Source organism: Thunnus thynnus, chromosome 9, assembly GCF_963924715.1.
Source record: "Thunnus thynnus chromosome 9, fThuThy2.1, whole genome shotgun sequence".
Lineage (NCBI taxonomy): Eukaryota > Metazoa > Chordata > Actinopteri > Scombriformes > Scombridae > Thunnus > Thunnus thynnus.
The window spans coordinates 17,424,437-17,447,950 of record NC_089525.1 but is presented as its reverse complement, the minus strand read 5'-3'; the positions used below and the strand labels follow the sequence as shown (position 1 = coordinate 17,447,950).

The 23,514-nt window shown below is 39.8% G+C and overlaps 2 protein-coding genes across 4 annotated transcripts in view; one reads left to right on the top strand and one right to left on the bottom strand.

The window, feature by feature from the left end:
* LOC137189437 (Kv channel-interacting protein 1) overlaps nucleotides 1-17,618 on the top strand; it is a 46,023-nt gene extending 28,405 nt beyond the window's left edge. For 2 of the 3 annotated variants that reach the window (XM_067599302.1, XM_067599303.1), the window contains exons 2-8: nucleotides 11,248-11,372; nucleotides 13,984-14,053; nucleotides 14,152-14,222; nucleotides 14,310-14,417; nucleotides 14,534-14,638; nucleotides 15,222-15,284; nucleotides 15,850-17,618. In XM_067599302.1, the coding sequence (XP_067455403.1) occupies nucleotides 11,248-11,372; nucleotides 13,984-14,053; nucleotides 14,152-14,222; nucleotides 14,310-14,417; nucleotides 14,534-14,638; nucleotides 15,222-15,284; nucleotides 15,850-15,897 (590 nt within the window). In that variant the 3' untranslated portion in view covers nucleotides 15,898-17,618. Of the gene's footprint in view, nucleotides 1-306; nucleotides 513-11,247; nucleotides 11,373-13,983; nucleotides 14,054-14,151; nucleotides 14,223-14,309; nucleotides 14,418-14,533; nucleotides 14,639-15,221; nucleotides 15,285-15,849 lie in introns of those variants that run through there. The other variant, XM_067599304.1, reaches the window with a different exon arrangement.
* Nucleotides 17,619-17,646: 28 nt separating this feature from the next.
* On the bottom strand, nucleotides 17,647-22,333 carry LOC137189438 (T-cell leukemia homeobox protein 3-like). The gene is made up of 3 exons (XM_067599305.1): nucleotides 20,798-22,333; nucleotides 19,646-19,883; nucleotides 17,647-18,995 (listed from the first exon to the last, which is right to left on the bottom strand). The coding sequence occupies exons 1-3, from the start codon at nucleotides 21,222-21,224 to the stop codon at nucleotides 18,812-18,814; spliced, it is 849 nt and encodes a 282-aa protein (XP_067455406.1). The 5' UTR covers nucleotides 21,225-22,333; the 3' UTR covers nucleotides 17,647-18,811.
* Between the last annotated feature and the right edge of the window lie 1,181 nt (nucleotides 22,334-23,514).

Here is a 23,514-nt window from a genome sequence, read left to right as displayed (position 1 = left end):
ACAAATCAATGCGTACACTCATATTAATTTATAATTTAGTGAATCAACATCCTGGCGATTTCATAGTGAATCACTGATGCTCTGCTCAGCCTCTTGGCTTGCTGTAAAGGTGGGAGGGAGGAAGAGAAAGAGGGGGAGACTACAACCCCCAATGAAAAACAAGGGAATGGGAGGGAGGGAGATAGAGAGTGGGAGAGTGTGGGAAGAAAAGAGGAGAGAGAGAGAGAGAGAAAGAGAGGAGGAGCGCTGTGAGATGGAGTGAGAAAGCATGAAAGGAGGGATGATAGAAAGAGGGTTTCTGCCGAGAGCAGCCATTGAGAGAGGAGGAGAGGAGAGAGGGCGAGGGGAGTGTGTGTGTGTGTGTGTGTGTGCGTTCTAGCCGTCCAAACACGTGACGAAGAGATACAGATTTCAGCACACAGACGCGCTTGTTTCCACGACGACGACGACAAACATGGGGGCTGTGGTGGGTACGCTGACCATGCAGACCAAGCAGAGGAGGCCGTCCAGGGGTGAGGGGATTAACACACATACAAGCATAAACACATGCACACACACACACACACATACACACACATACACACACTCACAAACATATGCATGGACATGCATACCCTCACACACACAGAAACACAATATGCATGCACAAATAAGGGCGATGAAACTTTTAATAGTGTGTTTTTGTTGCATCTTACACACTCACACAAGTAAATATACAGCACACGTACACAGGCTGCGGAGTTAAGATTAATAACTGCTTGTATTTCAGTTAAGATGCAGTGAAAGAAAGAAGGCATATAGTTTATAGTGTGTGTGTGTGTGAGTATGTGTGTGTGTGAGAGAGAGAGAGAACCAGAGGGAGAGAGAGCAATAGACCAACAGGTGTTCCCAAAGGAGTAGCCTTCTATCTTTTTATTCTACAACAAAGTTTTTGTGTGACTGTGTGTGTGTGTGTGTGTGTGTATGTGTGCGCACATGTGTGTATACCCATGTGATTTTTGAGCTTATCTTTTTTGTCAGAGCAAACCGAGGGAGGAAAGTAGGAGACTCTGTGTGTGTGTGTGTGTGTGTGTGTTCATGATTTAATAGGTGTATATCTGTCTGTCTGGCTGGCTGGCTGTGTGTATATCTATGTGTGTGTGTGTGTGTGTGTGTGTACTCATGTGATTGTTGTTGAGCTTATCTTTTCTGTCTGAGCAAACCGAGGGAGGAAAGTAAGAGACTGTGAGTGAGAGTGCGTGCGTTTTTGTGTGTGTACGTGCCTCAATAGGTGTATGTCTGTCTGTCTGTCTGGCTAGCTGGCTGTGTGTGTGCGTGTGTGTGTGTGTACACAGACGCGGGCATCGACGCTGGTAAACACACACATGTCGAAGGTATTTGTCACTCCGCTCACACACCGCTTTTCCGTCTTGCTGTTACCTTGGAAGCACGGTAGCCATGGCAACAAAAGATGTCAGTTTTGGGGCGGGTGGGGGTTGGAAGGTGGAGGGTTGGGGGGGATGTTTGATGAGATTGGGGTATTCCTGAGTAAGTCAAGGCCACGTGAAAGAGATCGAGGTGGTGACAGATGCAAATATGCAGATGAAGTGAGGAGGGAAATGTTTTATGAAGACCTGTTGCCCGTGAGAGATGTTTTACTCTCTCATTACTCATTCTAATAAAATCCTGTGTACCCCATTTATATAAATCTAACAAATCCAGACTGGCTGCTCCAATGAGCGTGCACACTGAGCAGCAGATCAGTGCCAGAATGAAAATACCCTCTATTAATTGTGTGCAGTCATTTAAACTTATTTGTTGAGGCAGGTTATTATCGTTTTTTTTTTCACTGCAAATTAGACCATACAGGACATTTTTTCCAAGTGAGTGCATATGGCTGGTTTCATCTTTTGAATAAGCTACAAGCTTAAACAAACACCCCCCCCCACCCCCCTCCACAGGTGTTAAAAAGGCAGGGTGTAAATTTGTTGCTATTTTGAATAATGAGGTGGCTGTAGATGCACACAGATTGTGGAAAAACAGTGTGAAATCTGACTCTTCCTGTTAATGAAATCAAGATTTTTTTTTTTTTTACCTCCGCAAAATGCCCTGCAAAGCATGAAAGAATGAGATGTTGAGCTATTTTGGGGTTGGAGGAGAGAGAGGGAGGGAGGGGGGTAGGGGGGCGTTTGTAATTCTGGTATTGTGTTGTGGTTGTGTGCTGCAACATGTTATGCAGGATTAGTGCAGCAGGGCTTGTATGTGTGCAGCCGCCTATTCCGTGGCACAGTAGATAACTTGTTATCCGGGATCGGGATACTGACAGCAACACTGAGAAAGAGAGAGAGAGAGAGAGAAAGAGAGAGAGAGCACTGTAATATTGTGAGATTAGATTCCTACATGATTGATCCTCTGAGCACAAGCTCATCACTGAAGAAAAAAAAAAAAAAAGAAGCCTTGCCATGTTTGTGTCTTGCACCTGCCTGAATATTTGCTTGTCTGTACTGTCAGTGCTGCTTGTTCTCTCAACTTGCTTTAATTTCTGTCAAGTGGACCTGTGTTTTTCTGACAGACTCTCTTTGTTGGGAGTTTTCTTCTACCTGTTTTCTAAATTTTGTCCGGCTATTTTCTTCTTCATGTGTTGTGGTTGCCTCTCTCTAGCTAAATTTTCCCCTGGCATTTTATTTTCTTCCCCCTCTCTGCCTTGCTCACGTATTCCCTGCAGCAATGTTGTCTCAATCTTCTCCCTCTCGCTTCTCTTCTTCTGTCACTCCCTTGCTCCTTCTCTTATCTTGCTTTCTTTTTTTTTGTTTTATGCTTCCTCCCCATCTCTCAACCCTTTTCTTCAAGTTTTTCTCACTGTTCCACATCTCTTCTCCACTCTTCTCTTCTCCCTCGTTGTCTCAACCTTTTTTTCCCCCCTCCCGCTCCTTCTCTACACATGCTTCTCTTTATCTTACTTTCTTCTAATTTTCCCCCTCACATACTCTCACACTCCACCACCACAATCTCCCCCTGGCACCCTCATCTCAATACCTCTCCTCTCCTCTCTCTTTTATGACTCCATTCTTTCACTCATTTACTCCCTTTCTCCATCACCCATGCTCCCATTAGCTGGTATGAGTGCTTATTAAGTCATCTCATCATTCTCCTCCCTCTTGGCATCCAGCAGTGTGTGTGTGTGTTTCCTGTGTGTTTGTGTATCTGTGTGAGTCTAGACATGTATTTACTCAAAAAATCAATATTGGCATGGTACTACGTGTGCGTAAATGAGCTGTTTTTGTCTCACTCTTCCAAAATATAATCACCAGTGGCACAGTAATATGTGAGGAAGGGACATTATGTGGATATCTGTGTGTGTGTATGTGTGTATCTTTCACAACGTTGCAAACATCCCCCAGCACTTCAGTCCTCCTTCACGGGCTGAGGATTAGCAAGCAAACAGTTGTGTGTGTGTGTGTGCATGTGTCAGTACACAAGCATGGGGGTGTATATTGTTTTATGCACACGGGTGCTTTAATATTTCGTCTATCTATGACCCTTGAAATAATGTGTTTGTGTTTGTCTTGTTTGATGGTGTGTGGCTGGATGCGAGTGGCTCTCTGCATATCCATGCGTTTGTGTTTGTGTGTCAACCGGAGCGAGTCATTGGACTCGCAGTGAACCACCCAAAGGCCAGTCGGGGATTGGCCCTGCGTCCACTGGCTTGACTTTTGAAATGCATCTCAGAATGAGAGCTTGAACTCACGCCGTGGAACGCGATTACATGTGCAGCTTTCACATGGCGTAAATAGGACTGTTGCTGCTGAAAATATACTTTTAAGATGCTTCCTTGCATCCATACCTTCTCTGTATCTCCTCGGAGGCCGTGGCCGAAGGAGCTGCTGCTACTTTCTTGGAGAGAGCTCTCCACCATTACAGAGGCTGGTGAGAGCGAGCCCTCTCCGTCGCCGCCAGGACGGCAGATTAGGCTAATTCAGATTATGCAAATGACACACACTCTCTGGCAAGGATTACAGGACACAGTACGAGAAGGAAAGAGAGAGCGTGGCATGGAGATAGAGTGGCAGAGTGAGAGGAGAGTTTGGCAGAGTGAGAGAGATAAGGAGTGGAGGAGAAAGAGGGGATTCAGTGGGCAAATAGAAGAAAGGAAGAGATGGAGATATGAGAGGCTAATATTAAATACTTGAGCCAGAGGTAGTTAGAAGGAAGCCAGGAGCTAAATCCTGCCTCTGGGCTGGAGGAAAGTTGTGTGCGTATTGATGTAAGAGGTATTTTTTGTGGCAGAGTGCTGGCTGGAGAGAGTGACAGGCAGTATTTCTTTGCTGACAGTTCAGGGCACCGTTTAATACTCCAAACAAGCTCAGAAAGAAAAGGGTTCAGGCTTTTGGTCACTGTCAAACTCTGCGGCTTATAATAGCTTGTGTGACAGATGGAAGTGAAGCTCTCGAGGGGGCTTTCTAGGTTGGGTTTATATAGGTTTACCTGGCCTGCTAAATTTGCAGATTCAGTTTTAGAACATGAATCATGCAGGTTTCCAGATCTCACCTGTTAGCAACAAAAAAAAATTCAATTGTAAGTTTTACAAGACATGAAGTATAAGTGTTGCTTTTTAAAGGTAGTTTCCTGAATCGCAAGATCTTGCAGTCGGAACATTACTTACAAATACATGTGTTCAATCTCACACCTCTCTAACATTTTACCATCAGATCCAAATTATTTCTTGTTGCAGCTTCCACTACTAGATATCCGTGAGTGGATTACTGAACAGGACTAACAGACACAGACAAGAGGCTCAGTGGGTCGGGTTCAGTAATGGCTTCACTTAGTAGTGACTGTTATCAACATTTGGAAAGTCTAAGAACTCAGTTAAAAGTAGAGATGGCCTGATTTAATATTGAGTATCTGCTGATACCTGAGCTGCAGTGATTAATCGATTAGTCAGTTAGACATGGAAAGAAAATAAACTGGCAGCTACTGTATTCTGATAAATTATTGATTGTTTATATTACTGTTTAAGTATTAACTATTACTGTTAAAGCAAAAATGCCAAACATTTGCTGGGAATACAACACTTTTCTTTATCTTATAATATAGTAGATTGAATATTTGGGGGATCTGGATTGTTTATTGGACTCTGAAGATGTCACCTTGCGCTCTATGACATTGTAATCAGCGTTTTTTGTTACTTTCTGATGTTTTATAGACAAAATGATTGATTGAGAAAATAAAAAATCGACACATTAATCAATAATGAAAATAATTATTAGTTGTAGCCCTAGCTGATAACACAGTGGATAACGAAAAAGGTACATGTTTTTCAATATGAAATACGATATTTTCCATGTGAAATGTACTGTATGTGAACTCATCACGTGTAAAATATTTGTCACGTGATATTACATGAGAATGTGAGGTTTTCATGTGTAATGTGTTACAGTTCACATGTAAAGTATCTGAAAATCTGAAAATATGTGAAATTTTCATATATAGGGATTTTCACATACACAATTCATGTGACATGTTTCATGTGTGGTAAATTCCCAGTTAGCAACAGCAGGCAATGTTCAATCTCTTTGATAGCAGAATAACTCTGCTTTAACATTCTCCATTGCTGCTCACAGACTGTGGAACAGTAAACCCAACGCTGTCAGATCTTTCCCCCATATTTCACCGTTTTTAAATCCCGTCTTAAACCCATCTTTATTGAAACTGCATTTGAGTCCCTTTATTGATAAAAGTAATGATTAAAATATACCTATTTATTTTCATTTTGATATTCGATTGTATTTTAAATTCCTTCAAAACATTTTGGTTAACATTTGTTTTAAATGTGCTCTCTAAATAAGAAATATTATATAGTAAAAACTGATACATAACCTGCATCACAGTTTTCTTTGATGGTTTTCTTTTAATATTTTGGAACAGTGTCCTTCTTTATTTGTATAATATCTGTGTATGTTAGTATCAGGATCAACAGGAACCTTCCGTGTTCACTGTATTTTGTACATCATATTGTGCATCACAGTATTCCTGTGTATCATCTCATGACAGAACCGCTGCTGATTTGTCACAGCAAGAGACGGCTAAATGTTGATTACTTGAACAAACACAAATGCATTTAATCATTCTGATGTTCAAGTGATGTTTACTCTACCCAGCATCTTTTAAATGTCTAGCAAATTAAAATAAATGCCACTCTCCCCACAAAATTCAATTTTACCCACCACCGCTGCTTTAATTGCACATCTGTAAATAAAGCAAACTTTCAATTAACAACTCTGTGGGGAACCTCTTGATGCAGCAGAGCCCCCTGCAGTCTGCAAGTCAGTGGCTACACTTCAGCTCATCAGGCAATCGCTGCTCCTTTTCAGATTCACGTTAAGACTATAAATGAAAGCCAGCTGGTCACAGTAAACAGATACTAGAGAAAATATCTCTTGTTTGCTAGTTTGCTGTTGTTTAATGTTATTTTGAATGTGTTTATCATATCATGCATGCTGTATTGGAAGAGCACAACACATTTTTTTTGATAAGGAAGACTGTTCTGATTTTCAAAGCGCGTCATGGCTAAACATATCTGCCAAATCTGAAATAACACATATGAAATGTACAATGAATCTTCATTAGGAGGTTTGACACACACACACACACACACACACACACACACACACACACACACACACACACACACACACACACTGGTGTTCTCTGTGTTAGTTTCTGCTGCCCTCTGCTGGTATTTAGAGGTTATAGCAAGTTATGTAGTGTCTTCTACTCTTCTCAGTCAGATGCGCTGCAATATTAGATCGATATACAGTTAACAGTGCACATTAGGATGGGTCATTTTGTCTCAGTGGATCTTTTCGTAATTACTGATTTCAATGAAGTGCTGTTTATACGGTAGAGTAAGTCATATGAACGGACTCATGCATGTTTTAATTAGAAGAGTCACTTTGTGGTTAATTAAGCCTTCTGTTGTTCGGAGATGAATGTGTGTCTTAATGGGGCCAATTTATCAAGCTCCGATCTGCTCACTCTCACACACTCACACACACACACACAGTCACAAAACAAACACACATATGGTCATCCAGCAGAAGGTGAGTTTATCATTGTTACAGTGTGCTCAGGTTGGACCCTCAAGTTACAGCCCTGTTCCAAAAGAGTGAAGGACACAGTGACTGAAACAGAGAGGGGAGGTGGGGCAGAGGGAGAGAGAGAGAGAGAGAGAGAGAGAGAGAGAGAGAGAGAGTTACTGGGATGGAGCTAAGGTCAGGAGAAGAGAGGGAGATGCCCCAGGGACCAGAGAGACGGGGGAATAAAAAGACAGAGATAAAGAGAGAGGCAGGTGAGTGCTTATCTCACTCCAGGAGAAAGCAGGATGAACAGAAAGTTTATGGCCATGAGAGTGAGACGTATAGAGAAACAACAGTCAGCTGTAGTCAGAATCTAGTTGTACATGGTGAAAAAGCTTAAAAGTTAAGAATACATGTATTGATCTTGAATATTTCTACATGCTAGAAGTGTAATAGAAAATTAAAAAAGAAAAAAGAGTAAAGGAATAAAAGTTGAAAAGACGCTGCAAGATAAACTACGAGAAGTCATCAAAATGGAAAAACAGGGGCAGAGTGAGAACAGCTTACAAACTATAGCCATCATTCTGATGTGCTGTGGGGCCGTCAAAATGCTGCACCTACTGGGAGTCATCGCTGTGGAGGGTGAGTCAGTACTACGACTACTATCGCTGTAATCCAGCCCTAACCTAGCCAGCAATGGTACACCTGTCTCAAAAAAATACATAAATATACAAACAGTGAACAAATATTATCTGTTAGACGCTGCAGACTGTTCAATTGTTCAGCATATGTGAGACATGCACTCTCACATTCCCAGAAATGATTTTTGTACTATTGCCGTAATGGCTCATAAGACTTTCTGAAAAGGTGTTAGGAAAGGGTCTGTTTTCTCTGCTGCTTTTGATTTTCTAAATCTGTCACAGTCCCGTACATTTGTCTGTCAATTCAATATGTAACTAGTGATAATGGATAAGAGTGTCATCATTTTAAACTCAGTGAAAATAAGTGGTTTTGCCTATGTGCTCTTATGTCTGCTCTGCCTTTCCTGGATATCTGGATCCAAAAATTCACACATCTGCAGTTTTTAATGTAAGTCTGTACATGGATGTATTAGGGCTGCAACTAATGATTATTTTCTTGATGAATTGATTAGTTGTTTGATTTATAGAATGACAGAAAATGGTGAAAACCTTCAATCACTGTTTCCTAAAGCCCAAGATGCAACCTAAAATGTCCTGTTTTGTCCCAACCTACAGTCCACCACCCAAAGATATACAGTTTGCTATCTTAGAGGAGTAAAGAAACCTGAAAAATATTCACATTTAAGTAGCTGGAACCAGATAATTTAGCATTTTTTCTTTAAGAATGACTCAAAGCATTTAATCGATTATCAAAATAGCTGCCAATTAGTTTTCTGTCGATCAACTATTTTATTAGTAGCTCTAGTGTGTATAGATACCTGCATATAATAATTTTTAATTGCAAAATTGCACTTTTTTGTGCTCTTTTGCATGCATATTCAGTAGTCTATATATCTCAACTTAACAATGAAAGTAGAATTACTAAATCATATTTTATGCAAAATTTAAAAAGATAAATTTACATAAAAAGCATAGAAAATATCTGCTTCCTGTCTATTAGGAGAGCTGCAGCTGAAAACTTGACCCTATGATCCTGAGTTCAGTTTTCACTCTATAAGTTAAATTTACTGAGCGAAAGTGTAGAAAACAATTTCAAACTTGACTTCCCACGAGTCCAGACACATACCTCACAAACCAATGTTTTTGTTCCATAATGTTTGTACATTTGGTGCATTCTGTGTTTTATGTCAGAGGATCTTTATAATGCAGCCCTGTCAGATGCTTTATGACAAGCACATGCTGCTGCTGCTCATATATACAGCTTCAAGATTCAAATAACTGATGTCATTTTTTATTTTTTTAAGAGGCATAACTGTTCATTGTATTGTGAAATGGGACATCCTGCGCCCTGTCAGTTTTAAATGTACGTATGGGAGTGTGACGGTGACTGTGTCCCTGCTATCAGCATTATAACATGGACCATAGAGTCCCAGTGAAGCCTTTCAGAGGAAGACCAGGTTCTCTGACACTATAGGTGCATGAACCATGTACACAGTGAGAATAAAAATGCACAACCAAATACATTAAAGCGAGTGCTGGTGTGTGAGGACCTGTGTTTTATGTGCATTTGAATAAGAATACATGTGTTTTGATATATGTGGGTGATTTTACAACATACCTGGAGCTCCACCCTAAAAACAGCGAACTGCCTGCTAGTGAGTCTGTGTGTGAGAATAGTGTGTTTTTGTGTGTGTTTGTGCGTGTTACACTGGTCAGGAAGGGAGGACGTGCTATGTCGAGACTGCAAAGCAACTCGTAACATAATACAAATTCATAACGTAATGATGTTCCTATGATGTAATTAATTACCAGACCCAAAGGTAATAAGCTCTTGTGGGTTAACATCATAAATGATTGTATCTTATGTGGCTTAATACAATAGAAGAAGAGTTGTATTTTGTTTTATAATATAATTACATCAACATGTAATGAGATATGAAACTCTTACCAACAGTGCTGCATTTGGGAGACAAGTTTAGTTATGGATCATACTGTAATTGACATTTGAATTAAAAATCCTACTTTTGACTCTTAAACTATGGCAACATTTCTGTGGATGGATCTAAGTAATGTCTGCTGATGTATTAAATGGGAACACTGCATACTGAATCTAAAAAAGTGATACACTGTTGACTGAGGTTTAATTTAGCACTAAGATGAAGTTGTCTTTGCCTGGCACTGTAAAAATGCTGCCCCTGTACTCCTGATTCATTGGGCGAATCGAACTGAAGGGGGGAATATAAAATATATTGGTGTAGTGAAGCTTTACGAGGTACTAATGGACTACGCAGATAAAAATGTTTCTATTTCAAGACTGTTGATGTTTCAGAATCTGGATAGCCAAGGACAGAGTGAACCTTGAACAGTGTGACACTCAATTACAGAAGAGCAGGGGCCTAAAAAATGTTTTGGCTCACCCATCTCATCTGTACTGTACACTATGACTTGTACCTGCACCCTTTCAAACCTCTAAATTCTCCGTTGACAATGGAATAACTAGTATACCGATGAAGACTTTTGTAAGAAGCAGCTGTAAATCAGACACTCATTTGCATATTAGTGTTAAAAGTACAGAGGAAATTGTACTCAATCACCATGCAGCAGCACATTAATCAGCCCCTACTGATAATTAGAGGTTCACACAGGCAGAAATCTAGATTGAAGCACCATGTCGAAATGTACTCACATGGACCATCAAGCTTTTTTATGCAGTGCCTTAGAAACTAGCATTGTAGCTTCACACCCATATAAGTTAGATGTATTTATTGTAGAAATGCATTTATCCATCACCCTCTCGGATGTTTTAATTATCTATAATGAGGCAGGAAAGGAGGTTAACTCTTTGGCCCTCCTTAAAGTACTGCCTGGCAAACAAACTACAGGTCAGTGATGGAAAATCAGACTGACATTATTCTGAAATAGCCCTCATAAAACATAACGTCTTATTACTTAACCACCAGTTTTTTTTCATCCTGCGTTTTACTACAGCACATTATGACCACTATATCATATTCAGATTTTTTTATTACTGTTTTTTTATTACTTTTTATTACTACTGTGTGCTCGTGCAAACGTGTAGATGAGTGTCTGGGAGAAAGAGGTGGGTGGAGTGTCTTATACTGTTATGTTCACCTATAGGCACTGTGTGTGTGTGTGTGTGTGTGTGTGTGTGTGTGTGTGTGTGTTGTCTCAGAGTGAATGGTTTGTCCTCTCTCCCCTCCCCTCCAGCGAGGAGAGTAATGAGTTGTTAATGATAGGGCCGGTGAGAGGAGGAACATGGAGCTGTGAGACTGACCTCTACCTCTCTGCACCTCCATCTCTCATCCTCTCCTCCTTCTCTTTTTTTTTTGTTACAGTTTGTATTTTTTCCACCTTTTCAGAAAGATCTCAATTTATTTCAGACTCGATTATATATCCACTTCTCCCTTTTCTACACTACTTCTGTTATTCCTTTCTTTTGCTCTCTCGCTATGTTTGCATTTTGTATGACTGTGTGAGGTATCTTAAATAACTTTGCTCTGTTTCTCTCCCTGTGTTTGTCCCTTCAGACAAAGCTGATGATGACCTGGAAATGACCATGGTGTGTCATCGGCCGGAGGGCCTTGACCAGCTAGAAGCTCAGACTAACTTCAGCAAAAGAGAGCTCCAAGTGCTCTACCGGGGCTTCAAGAATGTAAGAGACTGTTCAAGTGCACTTCACTTTTGCTAGACTTGTCCTCCTCTTCCTCATGAGGTGATGTGTCAGTCAGTACTGTAGATAGTTTGCTCCAGTGCTTATGTGCCTTTGAGATTTCTGCATTTTTAAAATGAAAGGCAGATGGAGCTGGGTGTTCACTACAGTGATGCTTGGAAGTGATGATGATGATGGTGAGGATGATGTGTATAGTTTCATAAAACTTTGCCATCAGATTGAATGCACTTCAATTAAGTTCATTTTTAAAAAAAATTTTTTTGTATTCATTAGTGAATACAACATTTTTACAAGACAGTTCAGTGCAGTTACTCAGCTTAGACCTGTAGTCCCTCCAATACACAGAGATGACTAAGTTAAGATGAATGTGGAGGATCAGACATGATCTTTGTCATAAATTCATCATGTTAAACTATGAAGTAGCACTTCCTAATAAAAGCCCCTTTTGTCTCTAAACTGAGTAAATACAGAGTGGATGATGAAAATAGAAGATTTGAATTGAGAATGGACTTAAATGCAGTTAAACATACTATACAATGTTTTTGAAAAATCTCATTTGTTGAATATACTTTGAATTACAGGCATAAGACTGGCTTTATTTTATTAGTCACCTGTTATCTTCTTACCAAGAGCTGTCCACAGTTTGACTTATTAACAGCCTGGTGTAGAAAAAAGCTCAGTTCAGACATTTGCATCAAGATTTTAACTCTTTCAGTTTGGCTGTGTGACTCTGCTCATGTGATGCTCTGAAATAAATCTGAGCAAGCTTGACAGAGACTTTCCCTAAGATCAGAAACCCCCCCCCCCTGCAGAGCCTGAAATATACAACATTTGATGAACACAAACACATTAAAAAAAAACATACAGCAACACAAACAACTAAATGCGAATATAGGAGGAGGCTGGGGAGATGGAGGGAGTTAAACTCAGCGGTGTAGCAGCAAGGGCACAACACACTGCAAACTGAATGAGTGCCAGATGTGAGATAGGAGAGAGGCAGGTCAGTGGAGGTTGTATGTGACATGTGACTATAAACGGACTTTTGTGCCTGCCTGAACTACAGCGAGGCTCCATTATCAGTTTGTCTCTCTCTGCACGGAAAGTATTGATTAGAGTGTAAATTTAAGTAATTTAAAACCCTGTCAGTGGGGTTGGTCTGTCTAATTTACAGTATATAACAAAATTGAGCAATATCACTAAAATGTTAAATACAATAATTGTAGTATTTTTAGGATGGAGGGTATTTGATCTTATTTATAATTAAAAACAAACAAAAACAAACAAAACAAATGTGAGTACACCTGTGAGCACTCAAACAAAAAATATTACACTTGTGACTTCCAAACAAGACTTGTGAACCTATGAACACCACAACTTTCTCACTTTTTGCCTGGGTTGTGTCTTATGCAACATGGTTCCACATGGTAAGGAATTGGCTGAACAAGTAAGACACCAAATTATGAGACTAAATAAAGATGAGAGTACAAGATCATCAGTAGGCTACTGAACAGAAGCCAAAACACAGTTGCAGAAGATGCGGTGCATTTGCTATCTAGACAACCTTGCGTTGAAAAACAGATGGGCAAGTGCTTCTAACTCGGCACAAGGATTATCTGTGGAAATGGTGTTTCAGTGACTGCTCAGACAGTGAAGCGAAGGACATTGCATGAAGTCAGACAAACTTTGTCAAAGTACATGAAAAGAAACCTAATTAATACTGGCGGCACATTCTTTGGTCAGATTAAACCAAAATAAATGTGTTTGGATCAGAAGGGGTCCAGCATGTTTGGTGTAGACCTGGCCAGGACTACCATAGTGACTGCGTAGTGCCGACTGTGAAACATGGAGGTGGGGGTGTGCTAATATGGGGCTGCATGAGTGCAAAAGGTTTAGGAGAGATGACATTTATAGATGGCACTATGAATGCAAGTTTGTATACCCAAATACTAAATGAAAAGATGACTATCAGTCTCAAGAGGGTTGGCAGGAGAGGAATTTTCCAACATGACAATGATCCCAAACATACCGAAAAAAATCACACAAGAGTTTTTAAATTAGAAAAAAGTGAAAAATATGAGCTGAACAAGTATGTCCCCTGACTGGAATTCAATAGAACACATTTAAGATGTTTTAAAGCGGAAGGTAGAGCAACAAAATCCCTCCAGCAAAGAACAGCTGAAAACAATCATCTGTGAAGAAAGACAGAACATCTTTTCACAGATTTGTGCAAGACTAGTATGATTCATGCCCAGGAGAATCAAATCTGTCATCAGAAATAAAGATGTGCATAAAAAATATTGAGAAATAAAAGAATGGAGTCTCACTAATGAAGGGTGCGCTGACTTTTGTTGCAGTTTGTTCTTAAATATGGACCTTTCATTAGTTTAATTAGTCAAACATTCTGTTTTTTTTAATTAATTGGCTAAATTCTTCTCGGGTCTTGTCAAAAAACAAATAAACCTGTATTAAATTGACAGGATTTGTAATTATTAACCATTTTAGTGTTATTGACCAGGGGTGGACTCTGTTCTGTTATATACTGTACATACCCCCCTCCCCACTTTGTCTTTTTTATCTCCTTCTCTACTTCCAGGAGTGTCCAAGTGGCATTGTAAATGAGGAAACCTTCAAGCAAATATACTCCCAGTTCTTCCCACATGGAGGTAAAGAGTGTGTGTCGTTGTTGTTTGCTGTGTTGTCTCAGTCTCCGTATTGTTTTCTACGCAGTGTGTGGACAAAACGTTTTCTTCCTCTCCTGCAGATGCCAGCACCTACGCACACTACCTGTTTAATGCCTTTGACACAGCACATTCAGGCTCCATAAAGTTTGAGGTTTGCTTAATTCATTTCCAAAAACATATTCTTGTTCTATTTACCAATTATTTTCAGCTTTTCATAGTGTCGTTTTGTCTCCATCAGGACTTTGTAACAGCTCTGTCCATCCTGCTGAGAGGCTCCATCACTGAGAAGCTCCAGTGGACCTTCAACCTCTATGATATCAACAGAGACGGATACATCAACAAAGAGGTGTGTTTTTTGTGTGTACACGTCTAACTTTGCAATTATATTTTACATCTGTGGTTATGTTAATCTTCACATTTGATGTTTTTATTTGTGTGTCTCTCCGTTTGCGGTTTTAACAGGAGATGACAGACATCGTCAGAGCGATATATGACATGATGGGGAAGTACACGTACCCTGTCTTGAAAACTGACGCACCCAAACAGCATGTGGATGCCTTTTTTCAGGTAAAGACATCTGACTCTTTTATTTAAACAACAGGGCTTTTTTCTTCTCCTTGTGGTTTATGTGTATTATTTTTTTAAATCTGTGCAAATAAACAATCTCAAAACTTAAATAAACCTAAACTTAGCAAAGAAATCCAAGAAGATACATCTTAGGATCAAGACAGCTATCAGGTTGACCTGAATTGTCTTCAGGATGTAATATTTTATATGACTGTATTGGAGATTTTGTTCATGATTTGATGTTTCAGTCTGACATTGTGATGTACTTTGAGATGTGTTTTGTGTTATTTGTTTTATGTCTGTACTTGTTGTACTCTTGAAAAAGAGATTTTTTAATCTCAACAAAGTTTTCCTGGTTAAATAAATGTTTATAAAAAATGGTCATGGACACACTGATGAGCAGCAGGTGATCTCTGATTAGTGTGATGCACAAACAAAGAAACAAACAAGCTGCCCAAATGATGAAGATTTCACTGAATGGGCTATTGAGCTTTGTGGGTTGCATTTGTATCTTTATGTCTTTGTATCTTCCCTGACGCACCTTAGACAAATAGCGTGACCCCATGTGTGTTTCTCTCCACAGAAAATGGACAAAAACAGAGACGGGGTCGTCACTCTTGATGAATTCATCCTTTCTTGTCAAGAGGTACTCTCTTGTTTTGCCCCTCCCTCTCTCTTGTATAATCCTGAGTATCTCTCTGACTTTGCTATAGGCTCTTTTCATGGAAGACATTTTGATATATCACAGCAAGAAAATCACATGTGTGAATAATGAAATAAATGATGGCTGATTTCCATTTAGCTGCTTCAGTCTCAGGTTCCTGGTATTTCACATGCTGGCTCACTGTCACACTGTCATGACTCACTGGTACAACTGAATAAATAAGAGGTATTTGACAAGTCAGAATATCTGCTGTGTGGCTTTCTGCACAAAAAGTTAAACAGTTTTGCTTACTGTTTATGAAAGGCAATTGCTTATCTTCCTCCTTTGCAAGTCTCACTACATTGGCTATTAATTATGGTCTTTGCTGCCACAGAAATGTTTTTATTTCAGTATGTTTGTCTGCTGAGAGATTACGCTCTACATAACATTGTCCTCATTTTACAAGCTTTTACTGCCCCCTAATGGCCAGTAAACTGAATTAAATGGTGATTGTTGGTTGACTTTCTTGTCACAATCAGCTTCTCATTCTTCTTCTCACTTGGCACAGGATGAAAACATCATGAGGTCTCTACAGCTGTTTGAAAACGTCATCTAGACAACAAAGAAGAGGGAAATGCGGTGCAACGGACGAAAGCACAGACCGGGAGAGGAGAAAAGAACAAAGAAAAAAAGAGAAGGAGGAGAAGGAGAGGGAGGTGAACCTGCAGAGAACACACCCTGCGGATGAAGGGAAACAAGCACTTTGGGTTTGACAGACTGTCACAAAACTGTATGGAAGGTGTTTCGCTGTTACAAATCCATGGTGACAAACCATCACTGGTTTTTGGAAAATCAGACTCAACCCGTCACCTTCATTCGACCTTTCTGTAACCATTTACCTCCATCTCCCTCGTTTGTTGCTGTTCGTTATTTTAAGTCACCTCGGGACAGTGTGTATTTTACCCCACTGTGTAAATAGTGATCCTCTCACAATTGGTCGAATACCTTTCTGAAATATGTAAATTGAACCACATTATCAAGCAGGTCTCCCTAAAAGCAGCTTAGCAGTGAGATCAACCAAATGCATACTTGGTGCATTAATGGCTTAAATAATAACTGTTCCCATCACAAATTTTCTGTGTCAGTGCATCGAACACGAGCAATAGTGTAAAGCATGCGAGAAAGAGGTGCACAGTATATTTATGTGCCATTAAAAAGTGGTGGAGATATACTGAACATCCTGCTATGTGGATTCATTTTGGAGGACAGGTGTGGGTGTATCATCTCACAACGCCACCTCAACTTGTTTTCAGAAGTCTAGTAAATTCAGACACAGAGCTGAGCGTGCGATAGTCTTACATCTTGTGACAAGCTTGCGACAAAAACGCCCTCTTAACTCCTCCTGTGTGTGCGTGTGTGTGTGTGCGTGTGTTCCAGTGGTGTCAGTCAGTGTTTCAATGTTGTAACAACACAAATTGTAGATATTTAACTGTCGTATTTGTGGCTTTTACTCACTGTCTGTCTGTGTGTTTCTGGTCCTATCTGTCTGTCTGTCTATCTATCTGTCAGATTGGATATAACTGTAATTCTAGTACCTTGACGCTCATTGTACACTTGAACTGATGGCTTGTTAATAAAAGAGAACATTTAGAGGTTTACTGGCATATAAATGCAGAGCGACACAGGGATGTCCGTGTGTGTGTGTATGTGTGTAGTGTCCTGGTGTAAAGTTTCTGTTTGCCTGAATATTAAAATGTCTTTTATTCAAGCATGTACTGTAGCTTCATCTTGTGGACATTACAACTAGGTGAACCGACCGTGTCTCTGCTAGAGAGGAGAGTTTTGTCTTCAACTCTTGTCTGTTTAATAAAACTCAGAACTACCAACCTTTCACTGTGAGGGAGAGACAGAAAAGTGGGAGCTGTGGAAGGAGGGACGGTGGAGAAAGAGTAGAGGGAAGACAAAGATGAGAGAATATGAGGGAAGATGAGAGTAAAGACCTTTTCACTGATTCCTGAAGGAATGGAAGCCATGTTTCAAACAAGAGCCATCGTTTTGAAGATTGAGCAAGGCAAAAAAAAAAAAATAATACAGATTTAAATATGATTTACTGTCATGCCCTCTCACTGTGCTACCAATAGTGTGATTATATTCTTTGCTGAGATGTGCTGCGGCTCATCTCAGATGTACCCAGACATACATCCAGACAGACTGACAGATGAACAGACAGACAGGCATACAGACACACAGCTTAAAACTGTCAGAATGAAATAATGTGTGTATTGAAATATTGTATAAAATCATTATATTTATCATTAAACTTTTCAAGAAACAAAATGAATCGTCTGCTTTTTTTTTTTTTTTTTACCTTGTCGCTCCACAACTTCTCTTTCTTATAATTATAATGTGTTAAAACCTTTAAAGAAAATGTTTATGGTGCATCATAAAAAGCATGAGAAAAAGGGGTCACAAGAACGGTTTATACTATTATTTACACAGCTATACAATGAAAGTACAAAAAAGGAGTTGTACATCTGTGCCTCCATTCCAACATGGCCCACAAATAAAGCTTAATAATGTGCATATGAAAAAACCTCACCACCATTACTGAACATGCATCACTCCCTTTATTACCCAACTTACAGCCTCTTTCATATTTTCTTCGCTTCTCAACCCACTAATCCTAACATCTGTTTTCCCTTTATTACTGCTTACAATAGCTTTTTTTTTCATAATGTAACACTTTGGGCATCATTTTTTCTTTTGGGGCTAAGGTGGTGCACCACACCTGGATATGTACAGGTGATTGTGGTGGTGCAAATGTATAAATTAGATCTGAAGAAGGTTTAAGCACCAGAATGATTAGAACATTTCTCTCAATCTGCTTTTTTGTGAGGACATTTTTTTGTGTTTTGATTTAAGAGAGCAAGAGATTCATTAAAAACACATTTTGACATGAGTTCTCTGTCTTATGAGTGTTAGAGTGTAGGCCTCTCCTTAGTTTATCTGTTTCAGAATAAGGGAATAGTTGCATTGAGAGAAAACTCCTCCACAAAACGCTCTATCATGTCTTACGGTGGAGAATTAACTGCCTCCTTCAGGACTATGGAGTTAATTCTTCACTCCCTTTTATTGTAATAAACACAATGAGTACAAGCAGATAAGAAGACAATCACAGGGTGACAAGATATTTCAGTGACAACCTCTGTTCAGCTCTTGTTTTTTTTTTTTTTTTTTGGATTTGACAAGTTTCCAAGTAGCCCACAGAGTTGTGAAAATGTAGTCCGAGAAAGTTCTGTTTCTGCTTCAAGACAGACATCACTCACCATCTTTTCAGGTCCAGTTTCACAACCATCCACCCAAAAACTGCTGTGACCCATTCTTCAGTTTGTCTTGTCCAACCTTTTTTCTCCATCGCATGGATCAAAGTAAGTCCCAAAGATACTGTCTTCATGTGGGCCTAATTTAATTTATTTATCCTCCCAGGGATAATAGATGGTGCTCATTGATTTCAGCGTGGTGTCTGGTCTCTATTCCCTTTCCTCGGCCCAGGGTTGGAGGTTCTGCAGGGCGTACAGGGAGGAGTTATGGGCGCACAGCGGATCAGACACCGCTGATTCGCTGAGGGACTTCTGGAGGGCGGACTGCTGCAGCTGCAGGATGAGGCGATTGGCCTGCTGACGCTCCGCCTCCCTCTCCTCGGCTGTCTGTCTCCTGACAAGAGACAGGAGAAGAAATTAAACATCAATAAATAAATAAAATGTAGGATTGTGTAAAATTTTAAGAAAACTGTGAAAAAAAGTTAAGTGTGACTGAAAATCCCCATAAACTGCATTAAACTACAGTGATAACTTTTTATATTAGAAATAAAATGATTTTTATAAAGCGCTGCAAAGGTATAAAGATTCATGTCAGGCGTGAACAATTTGCAAAATAAAAATAATGTCTTTGACTCGTTTTAATTCTTTGTAATAACTTCATTTTGGAGATCTTTAAAGCGGTTTTAGGCGAGTTAAAATTGTACAAATTGTAGAGCTTATCCCTAAAAATATTTTTTTTCTGAGGAAAAAAAGGCAATAAAATTATATTCAAGCCAAAATGTTGAATATGTTGCTGTTTATTTTTGTTTATCCTCCAGTATTTCTGTTCCCTGTCAACGAGGTTATTTAACAGGAAATTACGCATGGGGTCATCTGCAAAACGGGGAAACTTTTTTTTTTTTAAATTGGACGTGGGAAACTGGCGTGAAGCGTGGTGCAGGAAGGCTGCAGTGCCTGGGTTTAAAAGTGTAAACTGTGCTGAAGTATGGTTATAAACGTAAGTGCAACACAACTTTGACTTTGACTATGAATTTTCATAACAACCTCCACTTCGTCCTGCGGTTCTGGAACCAGGTTTTGACCTGTGCGTCTGTCATCTTCAGACTCTTGGCCAGGGCTGCTCGCTCGGCGCTGGCCAGGTATTTCTGCCGGTGGAAACGTTTCTCCAGCTCGCAGATCTGAACTCTTGAGAAGGACGTCCGTGGCTTTTTCCGTTTGGGAGGTGTCCGGTTCTGGTACGGGTGTCCTATCCGCCGAGTAACAGCGAACGGCACCAGAGCCGCTGCAGGAAACACAGAGAGAGACGCACAGTGAGTAGAAGAAGAAGAGATTGAGAGGTGACACACTCTGTGTAGAAATTCAAGGCCATACATCACAGATATCTGCCCTGTTTGACAACAATTCCTTATTTAGACTGTGAAGATATGTGAGCTGAAGATTATTGTGAGAGGAGTTTGTCTATAGTATGTATAATCTCCAAACTACTAATTACAGAGAGAACAGCAGGCCTTTATCTGTCCTTTACATATTGTATTACAGGCCTTTGTCTAAAGACTTCTATTAATCTTCAATAAAACAGGCAGAACTGTCTGTGACAAAAACTTAAAAAAAACTTTAATCCGCCTAATTTACAGTGTTTTATATCCTTTGTTAAATCCAGACATGTTACAGTCTTCACTTTATTTTATTCAGTAGTTTTTACTTTTCGTTATAGTTGTTGTTGTTAACTATTTTATATCCCAATAATTCTTATAAAATATTCAGTCTTATATTTTTAATTTAGCTTATTAATAGGCCTACATTGGATTTATTTGCACCACAGTAGTGAATGATGACTAGACAATGCTGTTATTGTTTGGTTGTTTAAAACAAAGACTAATGAAATTAGTTGTATGATTAATACTCTTGTTTTGCTTCTCTAGTCTACATGATTTAGAAATAAAATATCCAACGCATAAAACACGAGTGAGGTCAGTAATACAGAAAATGAATATAGTATACTTTATTATTTAAAAAAAACATTTATAACTTGTATTATATGTGTGCTTTTCTCCTTTAAGCTCCCTCTAAATAATTAAAGTGAAAAACATTTCAGTTGACTGTTAATAGTCTTAACAAATATTTGGCACAGGTGTTTGTTTAAACATTAATAGAATATTAATGAGGGGAACCCACTAAGTCTAACAGCTGGCCTACCTGATATTCTGTCCTTGGCGAACCTGTTTCCTATCCACGGGAAGCATAGACCTCCAAACCCAGGAACAGCGCTCTGGACGGAGGCTGGGGGTCCCGGGGCTGTCATGGGTCTGTGGGCCGGGACTCGAATCACTCCCCGGCTGCCCAGACTTCTGCTCTCCCCGTATGAACCTGAAGCCTCCACCGGAGGCATTATACCGGAGAGGGAGATAGACAACGCTGTGTAAGAGGGCGCGCTGGCCCCGGTCGGGCTTCCTAAACTACAATAACCGTCCGCGTTGCTTAAATCGGATCCGCTTTGTCTTCCAGCCGTGCGCCCGTTTTCTGGCTCTGTACCGGCTCCCAGGATCTGGTCGATGCCGAAGCTGATGGGTTCGTGATGGGCCGGTTTGGGAGGAGGGCTCGGCGCGCTGGGTGCTTGCTCCATCCCTGTCGCTCTGTCGCAAAAGAAGAACGGAAACAACTGAACAAGATGTTTTTTTCAGGGAGGAGGATTCACAGCAGGGTCAAACTGTTCCAAAAGTCAACGCCAGTAATGTCTCCATCGCTGTCCACACGTCTGCCCAAGAACCCAGCGCGTCCTTGTCTCAAACAGGCCTCTTTCGGAGGACTGGGTCCTCTCTAACAGGCTGTGGTGAAAGTTTGCTGGGCGTTTGGAGAGATGTGACGCTCTGTCCTCCTCTCAGCGCGTCAAAACGCTCCGTCTAGCAGCTCCGTCCTCCTCCATCTCTCTCCACCTTTCATTGGCTGGCACCGAGATGACTGATTGAATGTTAATGGGGGTAGGCCCACGATTTGGCACAATAACTAAGATTTCCCATAACCACGGGCATCAGCGTGGTATCTTCATGCATTCTAAGCGAGTCAGTATTTGATGTTGTCGTTTTTATTCATTATAATGGAGAGTTAAGCAGCAAGCGACAACTTCATGGAAATTTATGATAGCATATGTTAAAAAAAAAAAAAAAAAAAAAATCGCACCAGGGATCACTGAGGACCAATGCTCATCTGAACTGTTTGGCGATGAACATGTAATATTTTATCGTTTCAACCAAATGGTGTTTTGTCAGTCATTTGTCAGAGTTCCGCTCATCTCCATAAATGTAAGCAATATGAACGGGTTTATACGTTTTGGTGACAAATGATATCAGATGGAAAAAACATTTTTACTCACCTTAGAGTTTTATGGATTGACGCTTCTGCCCCATTACCACTTTTCAGACTAGACACAAAGTGCGCATCATTTGTCCTCTTGCTGTCTCCTCTTCAGTCTGTATCATTTGACACATGTGGAATGTACGATAATAATAACTTCAGAGGGAAAAACTGGTTGGCAGCTATTAGGAAGTGCTTTATAACCTGAAGACTATTTATCAGGGACGTTTTATAAAGGAGAAACCAAAAGGAATAAGTGTCAGTCTCAATTTATAATCCTTTTGATTTAAATCCTTCAGATGGTCCACGTCTTATAACCAAATGTGCAGGAATCACATTTATATTTCTGACATCCGTGGCATTTAATGAGCAGCTGTTTAAAAATTTGGGATTTTTTTTTTTAAAAGAAGAAACCAAAATGAACAAATGTATTAATTTTCTATCGAATTTAAAGCTTTGCAATTGTTCACACCTCATAACCAAATGCAGAGCAGTCATGTTTGTTTCTTTGACGTTCAGAGACATTTAATTCTGTGTTGGTTTGATGTCAAGTTATAGAATAAATAATGTAGAATCACTGAAAAACATTTACTCATAATTCATCCTAACAGCTTTTATTAATTATGGAAAGTACTTTGATGAGAACAGAACAAATAAATAAATAAATACAGGGTAATCACTTTACCGGTGCATAATTACGCACATCCAATTCATGACATAAAACCCATCAAGTCTCTCTTTAACAATAAAAGGACAGCAGCCTTATTGAACATTGGCAGTGAATCACCAGCACCTATTGAGTTTGGCACACAATTGCGTGGCCTTATTTGTTCCTGGTTGCCAGTCCCACATTAAATGACCTGACAAGGGAAGGCCATGGGCTACTTCAGATAAAGTGTCCGGGCTCTGGAAGCTGCTAACCGCTCAGATTCAATGTAACAGGCGCCCAAAGTGACCGGATAATCACATTTTCACTAACTTGTCTCTGGGACAGACAAATGCGCGTCGGGTTCGGATGCGGCAGGTGGCTTTTTAGGCTATCACATTACTCTAACAAACCAGCATATTCATTTATTGACAAATGGGCTTTATATTTGATGGCTTTAAAAATAAAGGAAAGAAAGGAAAAAAATCTGTTAATGCTTCGTTTTTATTCTCTTGTATTTAAATGTCTGAACTGTGTAAATGATTACATTTTACTTTATGGGTTATGCTGCACTGTTGGCAGACATTGCAAGCTTTTATCTAGGAACCCATTTGTTTGATAAACACGTCCCATTATCTAAGTAAACTTAATGGATCTGATACAGTTTGTTAAATGACAAAAGAAAAAAACCTTCTGATAAGATAAAATGAAAATAGTTGAATTGTAATTTGTGATGCTACAAAATCAAACGGAAATGCAAAGATTCCCTGGTAGGTAATATATATTTTAAAAAGGATCGCCCTTCACAATATAGTCTTTATGAAGCAATATGAGATGGGACGAGGCCCGAGGTGTTTGTTTGGCAATATGGACAGACTGAGTGTTGGCTGGTCCAGCCTGCCATATGTGAGCTCAC